At 42.1% G+C, this 22,422-nt stretch overlaps 1 protein-coding gene across 4 annotated transcripts in view; it reads right to left on the bottom strand.

The window, feature by feature from the left end:
• Nucleotides 1-22,422, bottom strand: part of ATP11A (ATPase phospholipid transporting 11A) — a 182,729-nt gene that overhangs the window by 40,243 nt on the left and 120,064 nt on the right. For all 4 annotated transcript variants that reach the window (XM_044283792.1, XM_044283794.1, XM_044283793.1 and 1 more), the window contains 8 exons: nt 19,228-19,391; nt 15,540-15,611; nt 14,194-14,267; nt 10,910-11,013; nt 7,446-7,627; nt 5,549-5,800; nt 2,406-2,580; nt 114-216 (listed from right to left, as the gene is read on the bottom strand). In XM_044283792.1, the coding sequence (XP_044139727.1) occupies nt 114-216; nt 2,406-2,580; nt 5,549-5,800; nt 7,446-7,627; nt 10,910-11,013; nt 14,194-14,267; nt 15,540-15,611; nt 19,228-19,391 (1,126 nt within the window). The remainder of the gene's footprint in view (nt 1-113; nt 217-2,405; nt 2,581-5,548; nt 5,801-7,445; nt 7,628-10,909; nt 11,014-14,193; nt 14,268-15,539; nt 15,612-19,227; nt 19,392-22,422) is intronic.

Raw genomic sequence — 22,422 nt, 5'->3', positions numbered from 1 at the left:
AATTAGAGCAAGGTCTGGACAGGTATTCAGACTGTCACATGACACAGCTACCCATAATAAACATATTACATTGACCCAAAGGATGACTGAAAATAAGATTTGCATATCCATACCAATTCCAACATGTGCTTCAAGGATCATGCTGACATCATTTGCACCATCTCCTATTGCAAGCGTAATCGGACGTTCTTTTGATGCCTTTATTAATTTTACAATCTGCAATGTACAAAACACCCTCATATAGAACAGATTTATATATGTCCAGTTAACTAGGTTCATGACCTTTACAAAGAAAAGGCTACCAAATTTATCTGACCAATGTTAACCAAGCTCCTTCACACTGATAAGAGTAATAGAATGAAGAACCGCACTCAATCAGATGTCTCTGGTGCCATTCAAGGGCTGCGAACAGCCAGTATATATATAACGAAAATTGAGGCACTCAGATTTAGGTTATTGCAATCTAAAGTTTTTTTTATTTTTTCAAGTTTTTTGCAGTAGTTTTATCCAAAAAGCCCAATTGGATCCTTTGTACAAACAGTATATTAAGACCAGACGTTTCGGTCATTTCAGACCTTCAGCAGTGGTCAAATTTTTTATCTGTTCTGGTAGGGAGGTATGGACATCCAAGCCCTGATGTCCATACCTCCCTACCAGAACAGATAAAAAATGTGACCACTGATGAAGGCATGAAATGACCGAAACGTCTGGTTTTAATATACTGTTTGTACAAAGGATCTAAATGGGCTTTTTGTATGAAACTACTGCAAAAAATTAAAAAAGTTTGATTACAATAACCTAAATCTGAGTGCCTCAATTTTCGTTATATACCTTCACACTGATACACTTTTTCCATTCGAATTACTCTTTGTGTATTTTGGGAATACATACAGTAGGTAGCATTGACGAAAATGGTCTCTAGTGCTCATATAAACCTCATGACATCTAATCCAATTTCCTGGCTTGCACATGGCATTTACCTGTGAGGTTTGCACCAGGGCAGCACACAAGTTTGAAGTGCTGATGCCCTTCAGGACACAATTGGTGGACTGTGGAAAATTTGATGCTGATTTCTACCTGATCAACTATTCTTATCATAATTCCTAACAGCTTAAAGGGGTTCCCCAGTAGAGATGGCCAGTTCGCAGTGTTCGCCCGCGAACACATGCGATCTGCTATCTTAAGGTCTCATGTACACGACCGTACCGTTTTTTGCGGTCCGCAAACCGTGAATCCGCAAAAAACAGAAGGCGCCCGTGTTGCCTTCCGCAATTTGAGGAACAGGCATCGGCAATATAAATGCCTATTCTTGTCCGCAAATTGCGGACAAGAATAGGACATGTTATATATATTTTTTAATGAATTGAATTTTATTTAAATGAATTGAAATGAATGGGTCCGCATCCGAGCCGCCAAAACGGCGGCTTGGATGCGGACCCAAACAACGGCCGTGTGCATGAGGCCTAACTAAGAAGTCCGGCTAGGCACAGGTAAGTCCTTACCTGTGCATGTGTGCGAGCCAGTCTGAAATGAAATGCGGTCTCCGGGAGCAGGCAGTTCCGAGAACTGCCTCCGGGGGCCATTCTCGGAACGGCCTGCTCCCGGAGACCGCGTTTCATTTCAGACCAGCTCGCGCACAGGCACAGGTAAGTACTTACCTGTGCCTCGCCGGACTTGTCAGTTAAGATGGCAGACCGCATGTGTTCGCGAAGCGAAAAATGCGAACTGGCTATCACTGTTCCCCAGTATGACTGGCTTCAGCGGGGACGTGCTGCATGTGACCATGCCCATACTGCACCAGATGTAAAAACTGCAGGGACCGGAACATGGAGACACCAAAGGCAGCTCAGAGGATCGGATCGGAGGGGAGCAAGTAAGTGTGAATGCTTATCTTAGTGGGGCAGGCTGCTGCCTTTAGTCAGCTTCTGTTACCATATACAATGTGGAAATATATGATAAAATAGAGCAGAGTGATGGCTGGTAATATCAAACCTTCCAGTGTACACGATGATCCTTTTAGTCCTCGGCCTATCATTTTGCATGCATATCTCATATCAGTGCTGCATTACCAGGTCATGTACATAGCTGAGGAATAATTAGTATAAATAATCTAACACTATAGTTATATACACTGATATATGGGCAAGGAAATCAGCAGCTCATTCAAATTTTATATTATCATTTTAATATTATCTGTGCTGAGATAAGTCGGCAGCTTTTATGGGACAATTGTACAAAAGGTTCCTTAAATTTCCAAAATCTAAATGGTACTTGAATGAGTTGGGATGCTGAACCTGAATATAGTAAAATGGTCTGTTCTCATGGATTATACGTGCTCTGGGGCAACGCTTTGCATGGTAATTTGCATAAATATAATGGCACATGAGCTTGAGACCAATAAATACCTGTGCTTTCTGCAGAGGGGCCATTCGGCAGCACAATACTGCGCTACAGTTCCTGCAGACCTCCAGGAAGACCTCTCTGTAATTTGTAGAGCTCCCATCTTCTCTGGGTTTCATTATTAATGAAAGTGCGGCTCCATCAATAATTAATCCGTAATCTTGGAAATCTGTTGAAAACCTACACCGTTTAGGAGAAAAACAAACAGTATAAACTGGATGGAGCAGTCATCTATTACAGTCATCTGCCTGAGAATACGAACTAAGCAGCCAGTAATAAGGATGAGATTTTTCTTAGGTTATTCCACAAAAACACTGAAGAACAAGCAGATGAGAATGTAGCTGTGCACAAAAGACATTTGCAGTTTCAAAGGTAGCAACTGGTGGTAGAATAACTTGCTATAAAAAGTGACACAATTATGAATTTAAAGGGACTCAGGCAGCAGTTTGTAAAACCGCTGACACCACTAGTTCTGGGTTGGGGAGAATGGAAAAAACCTGGGAATTTTTATTATCAGGAGTTGTGTGAATATGAACTTTTATTCTGCGAGATTCTGGCTCCAGCAAGAGCCCAGAAGGTGGAGCTTCATTGTGAAGTTATCTCTGCTCTCTGCACTTAGCTGCTTTATAGCCCATGTCTAATGCTCTAAGGGACAGCTGTAGTATCCCACCAGAAGACCACTACTGCTGTCACTCAGAGCAGAGGGGAGGGGCTGTGAAGAAGAGCTCAGTGCAGAGAACACTTCAAAGTGAAGCTCCAACTGTTGGAGCTGGAGCAGTACCTGGCAGAATAAAAGTTCATATTCTCATTATTCCTGATAATAAAAGCTCCACAAGAGGTATGTCTGACTTGATCTTCCAGGCTCCTACCTATTGCTCTCAATCATTTTACATATCCAAAACTGCTGACAGATTCCCTTTAAGCTGAAGCTATTGAAAGTGGCATTCAAACTGGAATAAACAGAACCATAATGGATCCTTGCAGATCTCATGGACTTGGATATTATTGCCCAGTTTCCATCTGGTTTTTATTTCTTTATGTTTGAAGCAGCCCACAGTGCTATTCTGGCCATCAAAGAGTGATGAAAACTTGGCCAAAATGGAAGTGTGAACTGAGTCAACCATTAAGAGAGAGTCAACCATTAAGAGATATAAAAACTGCAAAAGCACATAGTAGTATTATAAGGAGATTGATTTATTAACACATTCTCATGAGAAATGAGTGCCCAATTACAATTCATATCACCAGGGGCTTACACAGATCTCATAGGGCCTTATAGTAAAACTTAGTATGGCGCCCCCTGTGCCACCAATTTCCCAGCACATAATGCACCAAACACCCCCAGGCAATACGGAATGTAAAGCACAATGCCCCATATTTTTGCTGAATTTACATTTTTTTTATTAAACAGAAGAAAAAAATATATATAAAAAATTTGAATACAAAAGTCGCCCTCGGACTTGAGTCAGAAAAAGTGGTACAGGTGTGTCAAATATGTGGCGCTCATACTGAACAGCAAATTTCTCAATGTATTTACAGCGGACAACTGGCATAAATACATTGATAAATTCTCCATCTTCTCTTCATAAATTACAAAGCTCTCTGCCTGCAGCTACCACCAGGGGGAGTTCAGTGCATAGGAGATTATACAGTGCAATGGAAGCTGTAATAATGTTTTATCACTGAGCTCCCCCTAGTGGTGGCTGTATGATGCAGTATTTTCACCTTGGAACGGAAGAAGGAGATCAGTGACGGGCCCCTCCCCACCTGCATTACATTCAACACTACAGGTAAATACCTTGAAGGAAATTCAGAGGTAAATCTTTCCATCCGTAGCTAACACAGTGTCAGTGATGTGCCTAGATATGGTATGCTAAAGAAACAGCAGCAGGAGGACCGGACCAGCACCGCCACTGGAGAAACGGGTCAGTATAACATGTTTTATCTTAAGCCATTTTTTACAGCTTGTCCAAGATTTTCATTATCTTAGACAACTCCTTTGAAGTAGCTACCTGAGATTAGAAAATGGGGATCTGCTTATAACAGCACCATTTGTGTCCATGTCTAGGATCTGATATTGCAGCTCAGCCCAATTTCATTCAAAAAAAGCTTTATTAGGGTCCATCCACACGTCCGCAACTGTTTTGCGGTCTGCAAATTGCAGATCCGCAAAATACGGACACCGGCCATGTGCGTTCTGCATTTTGCGGACTGCACATGGCCGACACTATAATAGAAATGCATTTTCTTGTCCGTGGCTGTGTACAAGAATAGGACATGTTCTATTTTTTTGCGTGGCTGCGGAACGGAAGTGCGGAACAGATGCGGAACCATTTTGCGGATGTGTGAATGGACGCTTAATAGGTAAAGGAAAAATGTAGGGGGTCATAAACTGGTGTAAAGTAGAACTGGCTTAGTTGCTCATAGCAACCAATCAGATCCCACCTTTCATTTTCCAAAGGAGCTGTCCAAGATGAAAGGTGGAATCTGATTGGTTGCTATGGGCAACTAAGCCAGTTCTACTTTACACCAGTTTGATAAATGACCTCCACAGTTGTTATCCAGTGGTACATATGAAAGGATATATGTATTCCAGTGTATTGTCTTAAAGCAGGGATTCCCAACCTGTGGTCTTCCAGCTGTTACAAAACTACAACTCCCAGAATGCCCGGACAGACTACAGCTATCAGCCTACAGCAGGGCATGATGGGAGTTGTAGTTTTACAACAGCTGGAGGGCCACAGGTTGAGCATCCCTGTCTTAAAGGGGTTGTTCTCTCCTTTATATTGATGGGCTATTCACAGGATAAGCCATCAACACCTGATCTGTGGGGCTCCGACAGCCCACACCCCCATCAATCAGCTGTTTCAAAGTAGCTCCAGTGTAGGACACTAATATGACTGAAAGCATTGATATGTGCCTTATAACAGTTACAACATAGATTCTAAGGGGGAGATGAATCTGGTTTAGTTGTCCAAAGCAACCAATCAGATTCCACGTTTCATTTTCCAAAGAAGCTGTGAAAAATGAAGGGTGGAATCTGACTGGTTGCTATGGGCAACTAAGCCAGTTCTATAAAATAAGTCTCCCCTTAAGTGCTCAATAAATAAAACATTTAGACATGTATTGCTCCTCTTGCTTTACATACCCTGAGAAATTGTCTCTGGTTAAGCTTTCGCTGTGCCTCAGGACAGTCTTACTTAACTCGAAGAGCACATCATGTAAACTCTGCTCCTCTATTTTCTTAGTTGTCAGCTCCAGCAGCTGAGTATTTCTTCTGAACAGTTTGCAGGCATAACAGGTGGCAGCAGCCGTCTCCATTTTGTCCCCTGTCAGTACCCATACTTTAATGCCAGCTTTCTGTAACGCTTCAATGGTATCAGCTGCTTTTTCCTGGAGTCTGTAAAGAGAACCATCTTTACAACCCGTTTCTAGCTGACAATGCTAGACGACGCACACAGCCGTAATTATTTATTCATTTCTAGACATTGAATTCTACATGTTCCTGTCAGGGTGGTAGCTATAGAGGTGCGGAGGTGGCACCCAGGCCCTGGTGTCTGAGGAAGCCAATTTGGCCACAATACAGCAATATCCTAATCGCTGCTAATGGCTGCCAAATGTAATAATAAGAGTAGGTTAACTATGCTATTCAATACATCTGCATACAAAACTAAAGCTGGTCCTGAGTGGAACACTTTGGGCCTCATATATCAAAACTGTCTAACAGGTAAACTGTCTTAGTTCCCCATAACAACTAATCAGAACTTAACTTTCATTTCTTAAAGTGTTTTGAAAAATGAAAGGGGGTCTCTGGTTGGTTACAATGGCCAACTTACACACTTTTGATAAATAAGGCCCTTTGTGCCAGCAGAAACTACCATCATTATAGTTATGGTCAGGAGAAGAGGATAAATTATTTAGGTAGATTTTAGTACAATACAAAACCAGACCAGACGACCATTTTATGTGTACGGAGGCCGCTTAACACTCCTTTAATGCCTCAGAGGAAAGAAGGATCTGGCACTTTGTTCCCATAGACTGGCCCACAGGGGAACAGGTGAATCCAACGGTGGGTCCCAGAGTAAGGTGGGCCCCTAGTAACCACCCCCTATAGAAGTGGCACATGGCACAGCAGACGGACTGCACTACATATAGAAAGGCAGCATACAGCACCTCAACCAGCCTATATTCATATAAAAAACTGGGTGGATTATTTAACAAACTACCAAGTGGCTGAGATGACTTCTAGGTACAGAGTCAAGCCTGAATCCTCTATTCCCAGGGATCTGCCTTCTCAAAGTTACTGCAGGGGGCCCATAATCAATCATCTTGGAATGTCTTGCTGTTGCTGCTACTGTGTGGGCAAGTAAAATTTGCATGTAGGTTTACAGCGGGCCCCCAGAGTCAATTTTACTTGTGGGCCCTAGATACCTCAGTCCGACACTGCCCATGGGTATAAGCTGATGCCCCAAGGAATCTGGCAGTGGCTTATATACCTCTCACTACTGAGAACACATGCACACGAGTCAAGCAGAGCATGTCTATGGGTAGTTGTGAGGTATGGCAGCTGGATGAATGAACAGCTGACAGCTCTCTACAGTGTATGGCTACCTTAAAGGGGTTGTCCAGCATTAAAACTATTTTTGCCAGCCCTCCCTCCCCACCAAACTTGTGCAGAGAAGCATACTTACCTGCTCCCCACCGCTGGGTGTGAGCTCCCTTGGTTCCCTGCCTATCAACTTCTGGAGTGGACAGGGGTCATATGTGCAGATGCGGCCAATGATTGGCCGCAGGGGTAACATGTCCGCCAAGTGACATGTGACCCCTGTCCACTCCGGAAGTTGAAAATTAGGGAACTGGAGCACAGCAAACTGAAGTAGCTGGAACCCAGTGGTGGGGAGCAGGTAAGTATTCTTCTCTCCAGGGTCCAGCAGGGAGGGGAGGGCTTGTGAAAATTGTTTTAAAGCTGGACAACTTCTTTAACCGAAAAAATCACACACTACAATATGGTATTTGTACAGAATACTAATAATGTGTCCGTGAACCTGTCTTCTACGGCGGTGGCACCCAGTAAGATGAGGTTCTGCTCTATTTGTTCGTAGGCCTCTGCTAGCTTCTTCTCTCTGTTCTGCAGGGCTAGATGTGCACTGGTGAGCAATTTTTCAGCAGCTTCATACTCTTCTTGTGAAAACCTTTTATATGCAATGCACAAAGTCCTCAGGCCTTCCTGTAGAGATGAAAAGGACAAGAAAAACATTGGTCCATCGCTCAGAAAACCATACTCAGGGATGCTTTGGTAAGCATATAACAGTAACAATGGCATGACATGGTACACATGACTTCCTACTACAGTCCGACCCAGCGCGAGACAATGGTTAAAACAAACATGACCTGGAATCCTCTGTGAACAATCTTCCTTCTCGGTGCTTCATTACTGAAACGCCATGGCCTCAAGTATTAAAACTGTCTGCGAAAAAAAGAGGCCATGTTGCCCACAGCAAGAAATCAGCTTTTATGTTGCAATCCACAATGGAAAATGAAGCATGGACTGTAAAGCTGCCAAGTTGTTGTAACATTTTGTTATACTAAATATCATAATATGTTAGATTAAATATTTTACATCACACAATATTTTACCAATATAATGATATCTAATGCCTTAACAAGCAGCAAGAGCAATATGGGCATTGCTAATAGCCTCCGATGTGACTCTGCACAAAGATAATAGGATCGTGTTACATGTAGTAGATATGAAACCACCGGGCACATCCCAACTAGAACTGCTTTACAATCTATTCACGTCATGTTGTGCTCAGATCAAGTTCTCATGCCCTGGTTTTATCTGTATCTGTTTCCTAGTCTATAGTATTTCTGTTTTCAGTTTCAAACACAAAAAAATGCAATTTTAAAACAAGGAATAAAAATGTAATGTACAATTATAGTGAAATAATAAGAATACGTATATAGAATAAATGATATGTAGAGTGCAGCAAACTTTAGCAACACAAATTCATGTGCATGCTTTATAGACTTTAACGGGGTTTCTGGGAGAATATAGTTTTTTGGGATGGAATGGGTTAAAAATAAAAAGAACGACACCAAAATCTTCCTTCGGGAGACATTATTTATGGCAAGAAAAGCAATAGTTCTAAGATGGATGGGGGATCGTACCCCTTCAATTTCTCAGTGGAAGGGTCTGATTAACACAATCATAAACACAGGAAATGTGAACCTAAGTATGAAAAAGTATGGGGAGCTTGGTGCTCTTCTCCCCTTACACAACACTCAATGCCTTTCACACGGGCACAATCCATAGAGCAATGTGTTTGGATAATAACCCTTAATAACCCTTAATGTATTTCGGGTCAGAATCCTGATCCTTTGCCTTTGTCATGTAAACCTGTGGTATATATACACTTCTGAATATCACTGTACTCTGGTTCAATAATTCATTACAGAAATCGACTGAATAGCATATTCATTTCCCCACTTTAACGCTATGTACTGGGTATTAATGTATAATGGTAACATTTTGCGCTTGCTGCTTATCTGACAACTTCAATGTCTGTTACTTATACTTTACTTCAATAAAACGAGTTTAAACATTTTTTTAATAAAAATAACTACTCCTCACCGATCTATCATTCCAGTGCTGCTCCAGTTCTCGCTATGGTCCAATTTTTGGTCCCGGTTTAATACACAAAACACATGCGTTGTAGTTTTCCGGTATTGAGATCCGACAGGGGATCTCAATACTGGAAAAAAAACATTTCCATTTAGTCCTCATGCATTCTGAATGTAAAGAGGTCAGTTCAGGATGCCTTCCGTTCTGGCAGCATTCCGTTTTGTGTCACCGGATGCAAAACCGCTGCAATCTGCGGTTTTGTGTCGGCTCATAAAAATGGAAAAAACATATCTGTTACTGAAAACAAGGTAAGTCAATGGTGACGGATCCGTTTTTTAGGAGCCTAAATACTGGATCCATCACCCATTGACTTTCAATGTATTTAGTGACGGATTCGTTTTTTAACATTTTGATTTCACAAAATTGCATCCTAACAGAACGGATACATCCTGACGTGCATAATCAAAAGGGATCTGGTTAATTCCGGTATTGAGATGCTGTGCTGGACTTCAATACCTGAATTAACAACGCAAGCGTGAACGTAGCCTAAGGCTGAGTTCCCATCAGCATTCAGCCTTTCCGTTCTCCTGCTCCGTTATAGGAGCAGAAGAACAGAATGGACGGATTCGGCACATAACTGACCCGAACGAAGCCTATGGACGCCATAGACTATAATGGGGCCTGTAAAGTTTCTGCTCAGAGGAAGATTTTTGAAGTGGAGACAAAAGTTGTGCATGCAGGACTTTTGTCTTCCTCTGAGTGGAAACCTAACGGACCCCATTATAGTCTATGGCAGGGATGGGCAAACTGCGGCTCTCCAGCTGTTGTAAAACTACAACTCCCAGTATGCCCAGTCTGCCTACAGCCATCAGCCTACAGCAGGGCATGATGGGATTTGTAGTTTTACAACAGCTGGAGAGCCGCAGTTTGCCCATCACTGGTCTAGGGGGTCCGTAGGTTCCATTTGGGTCAGTTATGTGCCAAATTTGTCCTTTCCATTCTCCTGCTCTTATAACGGAGCAGGAGAAGGGACAGGCTGAACGCTCATGTGAACTCAGCCTTAGACTGTCTCACCCCAACCAGTGATTGCCCGAGTAGGCAGGCCACGGCAAGCCATTTCCTGTGTGTCAACCTGGGACCAGAAAGTGGTCAGCTCTGATAATGCACTGTACATTTGGAGTAGACATTTAAGAAGTAAACTACTAAATTAGTGTACGGCAACATCAACTATACATAAAATAAATATTGGTGGGGGAGGGGTGTTCAATAATGGTCCTGTAAAAGCCCCTTTCCAAACAAACATAACGCTCTTCCATGTTATTTTGTGATCCTGAATTTGGTACTGATTGGTCGCAATGACTGCATTTGGCAAAAGGCCAAATTAATAATTTTATGTGGTCGGGAGCTATGAGTTCTCCATATTCTATACATGGGGAATGTGGAGAGTCTTCATGTCTGTCATGGTTATCAATCAGCCAGAGCAGTAAACTGGGTTTCTCTTGAAGGCCCAGCATGGCCGTGCATTACATAGCCTATTTGACTTCAATGGATCTATATAACTTCCCCCCCTCCCTGTGGTTGGCCTGCAGGGGAACTGACCATTTGCTGCCATGCTTACCCACAGAGTGCCGTGGACTGCTGGGGATCACAGCAGCGGGACGCCCCGTTTATTATCAGAGGGAGCCTTCTAGTAAAAAGAGATTGTTCAAAGCAGATAACCATTTACTGGTCTAATATTCTGTACGTAGCACCTTTCCATCGTCCTTCCTATCACTGATAAATGAATTACATAGAACAATATCTAATGTGACCCTATGCTATTCAGTGGATTTATAGACATTAATGACATGCAATAACAGAAGACAAGAATTACACAGGCATTACCACAGCATTGCGTTCAACTCTGGCTCGAATTTGATCGACCTTGCCTTCCCTGACTCTGGGAAATATAGAAGAATCTGCCCCTTTACAAAATAAGAATATGTCACCTGTAAATGGAAAAGGAAAATTAGTAATCTGCCCCTACTCGGGCACAGTGAGTGAGTAACGCTGACAAAATGTACACAAGGAATACATTCTGCTTTAACATGTCACCCACCCTTAGGTGTCGGCACATGACTCTTTGCCTCAAGGTCAGAACTCGAAGCTTTTCACTATATGAGTGCATTGACACACCCGTGCTTTATGCAAAGGAATGACGGCAAAGCAAATATCAGATCCTTATCAGATCCAGAAAAAAACTAAGCATAAGCAATAAAGTATCAGTGAAAAACCACAAGAAATAGCAAGAAATATGAAGTATTATGTATAACACATAGAAAGGGAATCTGAGAACAGACCATGATCGAGGGATAGAAACTGAGCTCGGAGATATACAGGTTTAGATTATTTGGAGCAGGACTTCTCTCCTGACAGGACTCCAGGAGAGACAGGGAGAGTCCTAATTACACCGTCCACACACAGTGATTGACAGCTCTACCCCTCATACTGTTTGTACACGGAAATGGGTGCGCTGTGTACATTACTGAATAAGAGCTCATGCACACGGCCGTTGCCCAGCCGTGGCTGTACTGTGGCCCGCAAACAGCGGGTCCGCAATACATGGGCACCGGCCGCGTGCCCCCCGGATCATAGATGCAATCCAGAAGATGCAGTGCTTCCGTGGGCCTTCTGTCCGTGCCTCGGCACCGCAAAAAAGTAGTGCATGCACTACTTTTTTGCGGTGGGGGCCGTCGGATGCGGATAGCAGACTCCATTCAAGTAAATGGGTCTGCGATCCGCATGCGGTGGACCCACGGCTGATGCCCATGCATTGCGGACCGCAATATGCAGTCCGCAGCATGGGCCCGGCCAGCACACGGCCGTGTGCATGAGCCCTAAAATGCATCACAGATTTGCTCATTCAATTTCATTCAAATGTACAATACTCAAATCTATTTAAAATATCAAAACTTATTTTTTCAAAATTATGTGTATATGGGTGCACATACAGATCCTCTCCTTTGCTCTTGGCACAACATATCTTGAGATAAGTGACGTGAGGTGACCAGCTTTGAAAAAACCACATGATACTCTGTCACAAGATGTCCCTGCTATATGTGTCTATGTCAGCCACCTGGGGGTTGTGACACAAAATGATGTCTGCTGCTATATTGTATTGTATTAAACTTGTTTAATGAGAAATTAAAGTCCTAACCAAATTAAAGCAAATGTAAGGCTAGACACATTTGTATGCTGTAAAGGGGTTGTTCACCCCCTGGGGACTTTTTCCACAGAAGCCCACCAGCAAGCGTGGCCAAACCAGCGGTGGTAATCATACTCACCTGATCCCCGCTGCTGGGTTCTGGCTCCACTGCTGCCCTGCCAGCTCTGCAGTTCCAGGTCTCCCCGCATCAGCATCCAGTTTGCCGTGAGCCATGTGACCACTGCAGAGCTGGCGGCACAGCAAGGGAGCTGGAACCCAGTGGCAGGGATCAGGTAAGTATGATTACCACTTTGGGTCCGGCCATGCTGGTGGGTCTGTATTAAAGGTCCCCAGGCGTGAACAATTATTCAGGGGACACAAAGGTCATTATTATTTACTCAGGGGGCACAGGGGCATTATTATTTACTCAGGGGGCACAAGGGCCATTATTGTTTACTCAGGGACCACAGGGGTATTACTATTCATTCAGGGGTCACAGGCGCATTATTATTTACTCAAGGAGCACAGGGGCAATAATATTTATCAATTTATTCAGGGGGCACAAGGGTCATTATTATTTATTCAGGTGGCACATGGGCATTATTATTTTTTCAGGGATCACAGGGCATTATTAATTATCCATGGGGCACAGAAGCCATTTATTCAGGGGGAAGATGGACATTATTACTTATTCAGGGGGCATTATTATGTATTAAGGAGGCATATAGGGCATATAGGGTAATGCAGGGGAAAGTATTAATTTAAAGTGAGCATTATGGGGACATTATTACTTTTTAAGGCACAATCAGGGAGTATTATTAATTTAGGAGACCTTCAAAGGGTCATACAGTGGTCATACTGTTACTGTCTAGGGCAGGGATATGAAACGTATTTTTGCCGAGGGTCACATCAACCTTATGGTTGTGTTCAAAGGGCCGTTAGTAATTCTGTGACTGTATAAATATAACTATGCCAGTGAGGCGTAGTTACATATATAACCTGCTGAAGGAAACCATAAGGCGGATGTTAACATATTGTTAAATAACCTAGTGGTCCTGCTGCCATATTCCCCCAACAGGGGCCCGATGCCATATTGCTCGCAGACAGCCTGCTGCTACCAGTTGTATTTACCCTCTTGTCCACTTCTGCTCCACGCAGGTACAAAAAGAAAATGGCGAACGGCAATGATCTGTGCTCACCAATCCCGTCCCGGCAGAGTGGCCGGGATTGTTGAGTGTACATATACATGGGGGAGTGACTAAATTGCCGCAGCGCACTGCTCATAAGAGTCACGCTGCTGTGGGACTACTCACTTATATTACGGGCCTTATTTCTCATCAGCCACCCATATCACTAGCAGACCCCAAAAAACAAGGTTTCGGGCCAAATCTGTCCCGCTGGCCTTGTGTTTGACACTGTCCAGAGGGTATAGGGGGCATAAGCACTATGTAAGGGGTATTAATAGTGGGCATGGTTTGGCATTACCTGTGTTGTGGGCCCAATCAGGTGACAGATGTGCTTTTGTCCCCCCCATGCTGAAACTCTAGCTATGCCTCTGAGTGCACATATAGCACATGAGCCCCTTTCTGCTACCATTTGTTCATTGTAATAATAAAAAAAACTAACTATAAAGAGCTATGAATGTCTTCATTAAATTCAAACCTAATCTGCATTGCACGCAAGACAAATAGACATTTCACACTCACATTACAGATGTGTGGCCCTTTAAAGAATTCGATTTAGGCTTAACCACAATTACCATTTTACACAGACAGGGAGACATAATGTTGGCCTGTATATTTCAATAGTCTTTACATTGCTGTAGGAAGAAATGACTAATACATTCTAATTTAAAGTCTACAATGATGTCATTGAACACACCATTCAGCCTTAGGGGACGGCAGTCTTCAGTGTAAGCCTCTGCATTATAACAAGGACAATATCGTTCTACCATATGAAGTGACAATGACTATTATATCTATACCTGAAGCGGATTTCACTATGACACTCATACACCTCCTTACAGAATCAAATGTCAAAACTTGGAGTAATTCAAACCTGTAAATACAAAAGAAAGTGGCAAAACATTAATAATGAGATCACTACAGAAAAAAATGTCATGTAAAACTGTACACATCTCTAAGCAATGCATAGTACAGTACTGTCCTGAGAAATATGTATACGCTGGAACTTTCTTTTATAATGTGCCCCTGCACTACTAAAAATGACCAGGGACCCAAATACTATACACTGGAACAGGGCAATGTCTCACTGACCATACTGGATGAGCCATGTGGTGGAGAGAGATAAGCAGCCTCATCTATACCACGGACATGAAACTGTAATGATCTACATCAGGGATGCTCAACCTGTGGCCCTCCAGCTGTTGTAAAACTACAACTCCCACCATGGCCTGCTGCAGGCTGATAGCTGTAGACTGTCTGGGAATGCTGGGAGTTTTAATTTTGCAACAGCTGGAGGGCCGCAGGTTGAGCATGCCTGATCTACATGATCAATATGAATAACGGTGCACTCACCCAGGAAGCCACTCGATGAGTGCCATATCCCCAGTGTGGTTCCTTGGGCGTACCAGAGGAAATTATTCTTGGGGCCTAACCCTCATATTATCAATTAAGTCTATAAGTGCTGAGGCCACTCAAATATACCCTAGTGGCAAGAGATTATCTCCAAAGCCAGGTCAAATTTCTTTTTGGGGCCCAGTCCAAACCGACATATCCCATTGGCCCCCTTACACTATTCCATACAGAAAAAAGGGATGACAAAGTATATACTTGGCAGTGGCGGCCAAATGACCCTCTTTGTCAGGTGCATGAGGACTATGGATACACTTGACTCTAGAAGCTTTTCTGGCACAAACACTATTTATGTCCATGTTGAATATAGACTAGAAGTCTCCATTTCAGATCACTCGTCAATTTAATACCCTGATAAAACTTTTAAGTGCCTTCTATTATAAAGTATATATGTATTCCCCTCTACAACAGAAGTCTGGCTAGCACAGGTCAATGAGCATCCATATTAATGTCTCCCTAGTAAATGCCTCAGAAGCTTAACCTAGATTCATGGTTTCTATTTCTGAATGATTCTCTGACACTCGCTGTATTATTCATGGATACTGTTCAACATGAGCTATAAAGTCCATTCGGGTCACTGCTAAAGAGCTATGGAACTGTAAAATTAGATGTCCAGCTCCAGCCATTGTATATTTATTTTCATTAGATTTTTTATTTCTTAGGTGACTGAAGGTAATAATTCACTTGCAATTTCACATCATGGTGACCAGTGTATCTGCTGACTCAAGTACCATACCTTTCAATGTCATTTTCTCTATTACAGATCTCCATGTAATTGTCCTTCAGTCTCAAAAATGTATAGCCAAGTCTGAAAGGAGAAAGACAGGGTCACATATTTCCACATTGACTAACTTCAAAACTTCATGATTGAAATCCAGCAGGTACGGTTATGCATGAAAAGAGCAAAATGTGCAAAGCCTGCGCCCTTATGTTATGACCTAAGGAAATGCCCTTCCACAGTTGTGAGATATGATCATAGGATTATATGTAGTTACACCATATGTATGGGGGAGTGTGAGCTAAGGTATGTATTTATGTTTAGTGGCTCACCCACCGTGATTTCTGGATTTTAGGTGCTCTGTTACCCTACAGCCACTCCAGAGAAAAATTATAAATATTGTATTAACATGCACTCTCTGATCCGGAACTCTACTGGGAATCAACGTTTTTATTTGGTATCCCCACAATGCATAAAATAAATAAATTAATTAAATTTAATTAATTAAAGAAGCAATAAAAATGTACAAATTGGAAATATTGGCAAAATGATCCCAACTGACAGTTGACAACCTATATTATCGAAATTAAGGGCTTGAAAAAGGTAACTATATATAAATATATGGTCTTCTTCCTACTTCATAATTATAACTAAAACATGCAAGTTCATGTAACTTTTTATCTACACATAATGAATTGAGGATGATAATTGAAACATGATTTATAAAGGAATATGTAAAAGAAGTAAATAAATAAAAATAAAAATAAAAATTCATTATCAGTTCATCTTAATTGCAATACCAATCATTGTTCATGATTTGTTGGATCAATTATTTCAATGATTTATGTAAATCATCCTCAATTAATTATGTGTAGATAAAAAGTTACATGAACTTGCAAGTGAGTATGAAGACAAAAATTATATAATCAGACTATAGAGTCACCTACACAATACACTGCTTACTCTGGTTTGGGGGGGTGTTTCGGAGCTGACAGATTCCCTAATTGTAGTTACAGATCACAGTTCTGCCCTTATAAAGATGCACTAAAAACAGCCTAGCAAGAAGTGCAAAGGACAATGAAGTAAATAGAAGACAAGCAGAATCGGTTGAATTTTCTCCACATTGACCATTTTTTGTTTGCTTCTTTACCTTAAAAGGGTTTTCCAGGACTTTAATTGATGACTTATCTATCCTCAGTATAGGTCATCTATATCAGATAGCTGGGGGTCCGACAACCGGCTCCCCCGTCAATCAGCTGTTTGAAGAGAAGGCCACACTCCATGTGAGCGCTGCCTAAGGGCCCTTTCACACTTGCGTTGTCCGGATCCGGCGTGTACTCCACTTGCCGGAATTACACGCCGGATCCGGAAAAACACAAGTTTACTGAAAGCACTTGAAGACGGATCCGTCTTCAAAATGCGTTCAGTGTTACTATGGCACCCAGGACGCTATTAAAGTCCTGGTTGCCATAGTAGGAGCGGGGAGCGGTATACTTACAGTCCGCGCGGCTCCCGGGGCGCTCCAGAATGACGTCAGAGTGCCCCGTGCGCATGGATGACGTGTTCCATGTGATCACGTGATCCATGCGCTTGGGGCGCCCTGACGTCACTTTGGAGCGCCCCGGGAGCCGCACGGACGGTAAGTATACTGCTCCCCACTACACTTTACCATGGCTGCCAGGACTTTAGCGTCCTTGCAGCCATGGTAACCATTCAGAAAAAGCTAAACGTCGGGTCCGGCAATGCGCCGAAACGACGTTTAGCTTAAGGCCGGATCCGGATCAATGCCTTTCAATGGGCATTAATTCCGGATCCGACCTTGCGGCAAGTCTTCAGGATTTTTGGCCGGAGCAAAAAGCGCAGCATGCTGCGGTATTTTCTCCGGCCAAAAAACGTTCCGTTCCGGAACTGAAGACATCCTGATGCATCCTGAACGGATTTCACTCCATTCAGAATGCATTAGGATAATCCTGATCAGGATTCTTCCGGCATAGAGCCCCGACAACAGAACTCTATGCCGGATCCGGACAACGCAAGTGTGAAAGGGCCCTTAGGCTACATGCACACGACACACTGTCAGTTTTTCATGGCCATTTTGCATCAGTGTGTGCATCAATTTTCTGGCCGTGTGTCTGTTTATAATGTCTGTTTTTCGTTAAAAACTGACATGAAAAATGGATGAATTTGATTGGCAGTTATTTGTAGACCCACCCTTCTGAGAACACCCACATGATGGTCGGTTCCCAGCTAAAATAATGTTCTCCATAGTGTAGGAATTATTTTTTTTTTTGCCCCCAGCTAAAATAATGCCCCCATGTAGGCCCCCAGCTAAAATAATGTCCCCCATAGTGTAGTATTTTCTTTTTTTTACTGTCCCCAGCTTTAATAATGCCCCCAATGTAGGCCTCCATCTTAAATAATTTCCCCCATGGTTTAAATAATGCCCCCATAATGGCCCACCGCTGTTTTTTTTTTTTGTTGATTTTAGAAAAAAAAAATACTTACCTTATCCACTTGCTCGCGCTGCAGTCTCTTCTCTCTTCACTGAACGTGACCTGCCGAAGGACCTAAGATGTGCGCGATGATGTCACTGATCGCTCCCACACATATCGCTGGTCCTTCAGCAGGTCCTGCTCAATGAAGAGAGAAGATACTGCCATTGTCAACATTGCAGCGCTGAGCAGGTGTAATTACAAGCCGTCACATTTACTTCTATAGGACGGCTTGTTCCTATACAAGTGTATATTACCGAGCTGTCCCACGGAAGTTAATGGGACGGCTTGTAATTACGCTTGCTCACTGCTGCGATGTCGAGCAGGTAAAGAGTGAAGAGAGGGCAGTGTTCGTATAAGAGCGGCCTTCTCTTCAAACAGCTGATCGGTAGGGGTTCTGGGAGTCAGAACCCTACTGATCTGATTTTGTTGATGTATCCTGAGGATAGGTCATCAATAGAGATAAGCAAAGCTTTCAAGAATTCGATTTGGCTGCTTTGCCATGTTTCTTCAAGAAATTCTATTCGATTTGAATGACTAAGTAACAAATTGCATTCCATTGTATGGAGTGGGCAAAATGACGGGAAGCGGCGATCACTGTGCCACTTGTCATTTAACCCCTTTAGATGCCGGGTTCAATGCTGATCACGGCATTTGAGAGTAACATTCAGCCTATCAGGGGTTAAAATAAAAAAATATATACACTCACCTCATTCATTTGATCGCGGAGAGGCCGTCACGGACATCTTGATTGAAGAAAATGCGTCAAACACTGTTGACGTCACTGCGTGATGACATCATACGTCAACGCACATGAGAATTGGCGCGTTTTCTTCAATCAACATGGACTCTAATGAATGAGATGAGTATGTATTTTTTTTTTACTGCCATTTCAAGAAAATGGATTCCTTACCACAAAGCGGCAAGAACTTTGGCTTTGCAGCTAATCAAATTTTTCCTGAAATTCAGATCGAATTCCACTTTATTAACTTTGATTCGCTCAACACTAGTTATTAAAATCACAGAAAACCCCTTTAACAGATAATTCCAAATGGATGCATTATTCTAGACTGTCCAGTATTTGACAAATACAATGAAGGCTCTCAATTGCCTAAGGGACAACCATTTACTAAACTACACAAGTGCATGGACTGGTAAAATATACTTTTAGTAACATGTAAGAGTAACACTATTTTCTGAAAAGAAATCCTTACCGTTGTATACCTTCAACAAGAGCTACTTCATCAGGAGAGGAAGAAATATACACACTGGATTTGCCAGACTGACTAGATTTCCGTTCCCCATCAACATGGTCTTCATCTTTTACTTGGACAGTGTGGCATAGGCAGAGCGCACGAAAGAAGAGGTCTTCTCTCTCCTGCGATAAAAAAAAACAACGGGATCACTATTTTATATACTGGCCCATGTAGGCTCACTTTCTCCATGGCACCAGCAAGTCTAAGCACTATTTGTTGTGTTGTACTCATATTTGGTAATTATTATGCCTAAAATAAAGCCACATCTATATTTAAAATTAGTTGTTGGTCCGAAAAATTGTAGTCCTATTTATTTTTTTGTCCTATTTATTGATTGTTCAGTTTGTTTGACTTATGGAACCCATCAACAATTAGGTTAGTATAGTTATTACTTGTCTGATTCGGAAGCAGTTCAGGTCTTTAAAGACTGTTTTACATGGGCCAATGCACAAGCAATTATCGTGAGCGAACCAAAGTGTAGACACAGTCTTAAAGGGGCTCTCCCTGAATTAAGAAAATGAAAATACTTAAATATTACTTTTTTATAAATATATTCTCAAGTACCTTTCATTATTTATAATGGCTCGTTTTGTCTGGGGAGCAATCATTAGAGGAAACAAAATGGCTGCTGTCCCATTAGTTAACATAAAACCTGTCCTGATCCCACATGAAGACAAGTTACTTTACGATTACACTTACTTTACTTTATGATCCTCAATACAGATTATAAGATCTTCAGCTGACTCTCTGGGGAATTTAGTTCATGAGGAGACATGAAGTACAGAGAGGATGGACAGGACAGACTGTGGTAATGTGTTGCTGTGGTAATGGAGACTGTATACAAGTGCTTCTGCTTATTACCCACACCTCACCCTCCTCTCATGTCTCCTCATCATCTTCATTCCCACAGACATTCACCTGTATTCAGGATCATGATTCCTGACAAGCAGAGAGGAGGATGAGGCAGCACTATGGCTCATTGTGGTGAAGTAACTTGTCCTCCTGTGTGATTAGGACAGGTTTTGTGTGTACTGATAGGGCGGCGGCCATTTTATTTCTCCTAATGATTGCTCCCTAGACAAAACAAGCCATTCTAAGTAAGGAAAGGTATTTGTGAATATATTTATTATAATATAATATTTAAGTGCCTTCCAACAAAGTACACAGGTGAGTGCTGCAGTTTTGTTGCATTGTGAATAATACTTCAGCTGGACAGCATGCACTCCCTGTGTAATACTCACAGCAATAAGGGTATTGTGAACACGTCCAGGAACTATGGCACATACAGCATTAAGGTCCGTAGAAGAATATGAGGACCGTATAAAAAAAAATTAATGTCATATTCAATGTTCCGGACCCCATCACATAAGACACTTTGGAATGGATCTAAAAATCCAGATGACATCATTGGAGAAACTGTTAACTAAAGAGATGCGCGCGTGGTTAAATCTCACATCCCTAAAGAAATATGTGGACAAAAGCATGATACCACGAGGATTGAGATTAAAAAAGAAACCCACCATGGTTTATTCGGACCTATTTCTAACTCTAGTGGCAAAAGATTTTGTCCAATTGTTCGCTGCAATTGATCATTAAGTATGAGGAATCCACATTGAAGGACTTATGTGATGAAATTAAAGCCACACAGTATAATCTGCTTTGCCATATACAAAAAAAACACTTTTTATAGAACTTGATGAAAAGTTGAAAGAAAACTTAAATAAGCTGGAAGAAAGTTTAATTCAATTTAAACAAAACGAGGAAGAATCAGGCCTCTGGTGTCACATTTAGCTCCACAGAGATGGAGTCTTCAGACTCAGCCCCGGATACACCGAAATCCAACCTGTCTTCTAACAGGGACTGCTCTAATGCAACTTCTGATCAAGGAACACAGAGGTGCCATTTCGATTTCTATCGACAATCATAGATGTGAATCGTTTGGCACAGACTATGACTTAAAAAAAACACTTTGGGATTGGGGAGGACATTCCCTCAGATACGCAACAAAATGATCACAAAATGTCATTTGTTAATGCAGATGCTATGTCTCCTAATGTCATTCAGGAAGAGGAGATTATCCATCTGGGAATAGCAGGGGCCACTTTGGAGTTTGAGGAGTCAGCACATATAGCCTCTCTCCAGGAGACATATCAAGAGCCGGATGATAATTTACAACAGAATACTTCGAAGTTTTTTATAACTACGAATAAAGATTTTTTTATCCTATCCATTCAAGATCCCCGCCTCTTGATCGTTTCCAGGAATAAGTAGAGAAAGATCTATGTATTTTAAATAACAACATTAAACACAAAAAATAACATTACAAGGAGGAATATGATGCGCTCAGGGATTTCATGGTTGCACATGATGGGGGGAGCGGTGGTAATATTGGGCAGCAATGTCTATAAAACCCAAATTATTACTATGCTGAGCGATACTACAACATATTTGCCATTAAAAAGCTATCCACTCCCTCATTATCAGCATGAACTCAAAGGGATCTTAGAAAGGGGTTTATTTTTGAGTATTTTCAGCCAGAAAGAAATAGAGTATATTTATGTTGAACACCCGGTTATTTCCATTTTTCATGAGTTACCAAAAGTCCACAAAGGAGTGTTTGGACCCCCTATGAGACCGATAATCTCTGGCATCGGCTCATACTCAGAAAGGCTATCTGAGTGGGTGGATTCCCTCCTGCAGCCTTTGGTTCCTCTCATGCCAGGTTTTCTGAAAGACACATGTGCGGTGGGCTTGAAAATGAGGGAGTGGTGGCAGTTTAGAAATCATGTCCTGATTTTTCAGCTCCCACTCTAGTTTTGAACATTCCGCTATTCATTCCTATGGGACCAATTTCGCCACAAAAATGCAGATATTTCGTGAACCATTCGGCGAAACGTTCCACAAAGTAATAGCACACCAATCGGTATATTACTGTCTATGTAGTGTAAAAACAGTGGGAGGAATTAGGGTGGTAAACTTGGCTATAATAATAAGAATATATATGTGAGATAACAGATGCCATGCAAGAACACTTAATACAATGTTTTTAACAAGCTAGATCCCTCGGGGTGGCTTTTTTCAGGTGTTTGTGGTTTCCCCTCCCATAGTGAGCATGTGATGGGAACACTTAATTAGCTGTGGTCCAACACATGC

This window comes from Bufo gargarizans, chromosome 3, assembly GCF_014858855.1.
Source record: "Bufo gargarizans isolate SCDJY-AF-19 chromosome 3, ASM1485885v1, whole genome shotgun sequence".
Taxonomy (NCBI): domain Eukaryota; kingdom Metazoa; phylum Chordata; class Amphibia; order Anura; family Bufonidae; genus Bufo; species Bufo gargarizans.
This window is presented reverse-complemented; position numbering and strand designations above follow the sequence as displayed.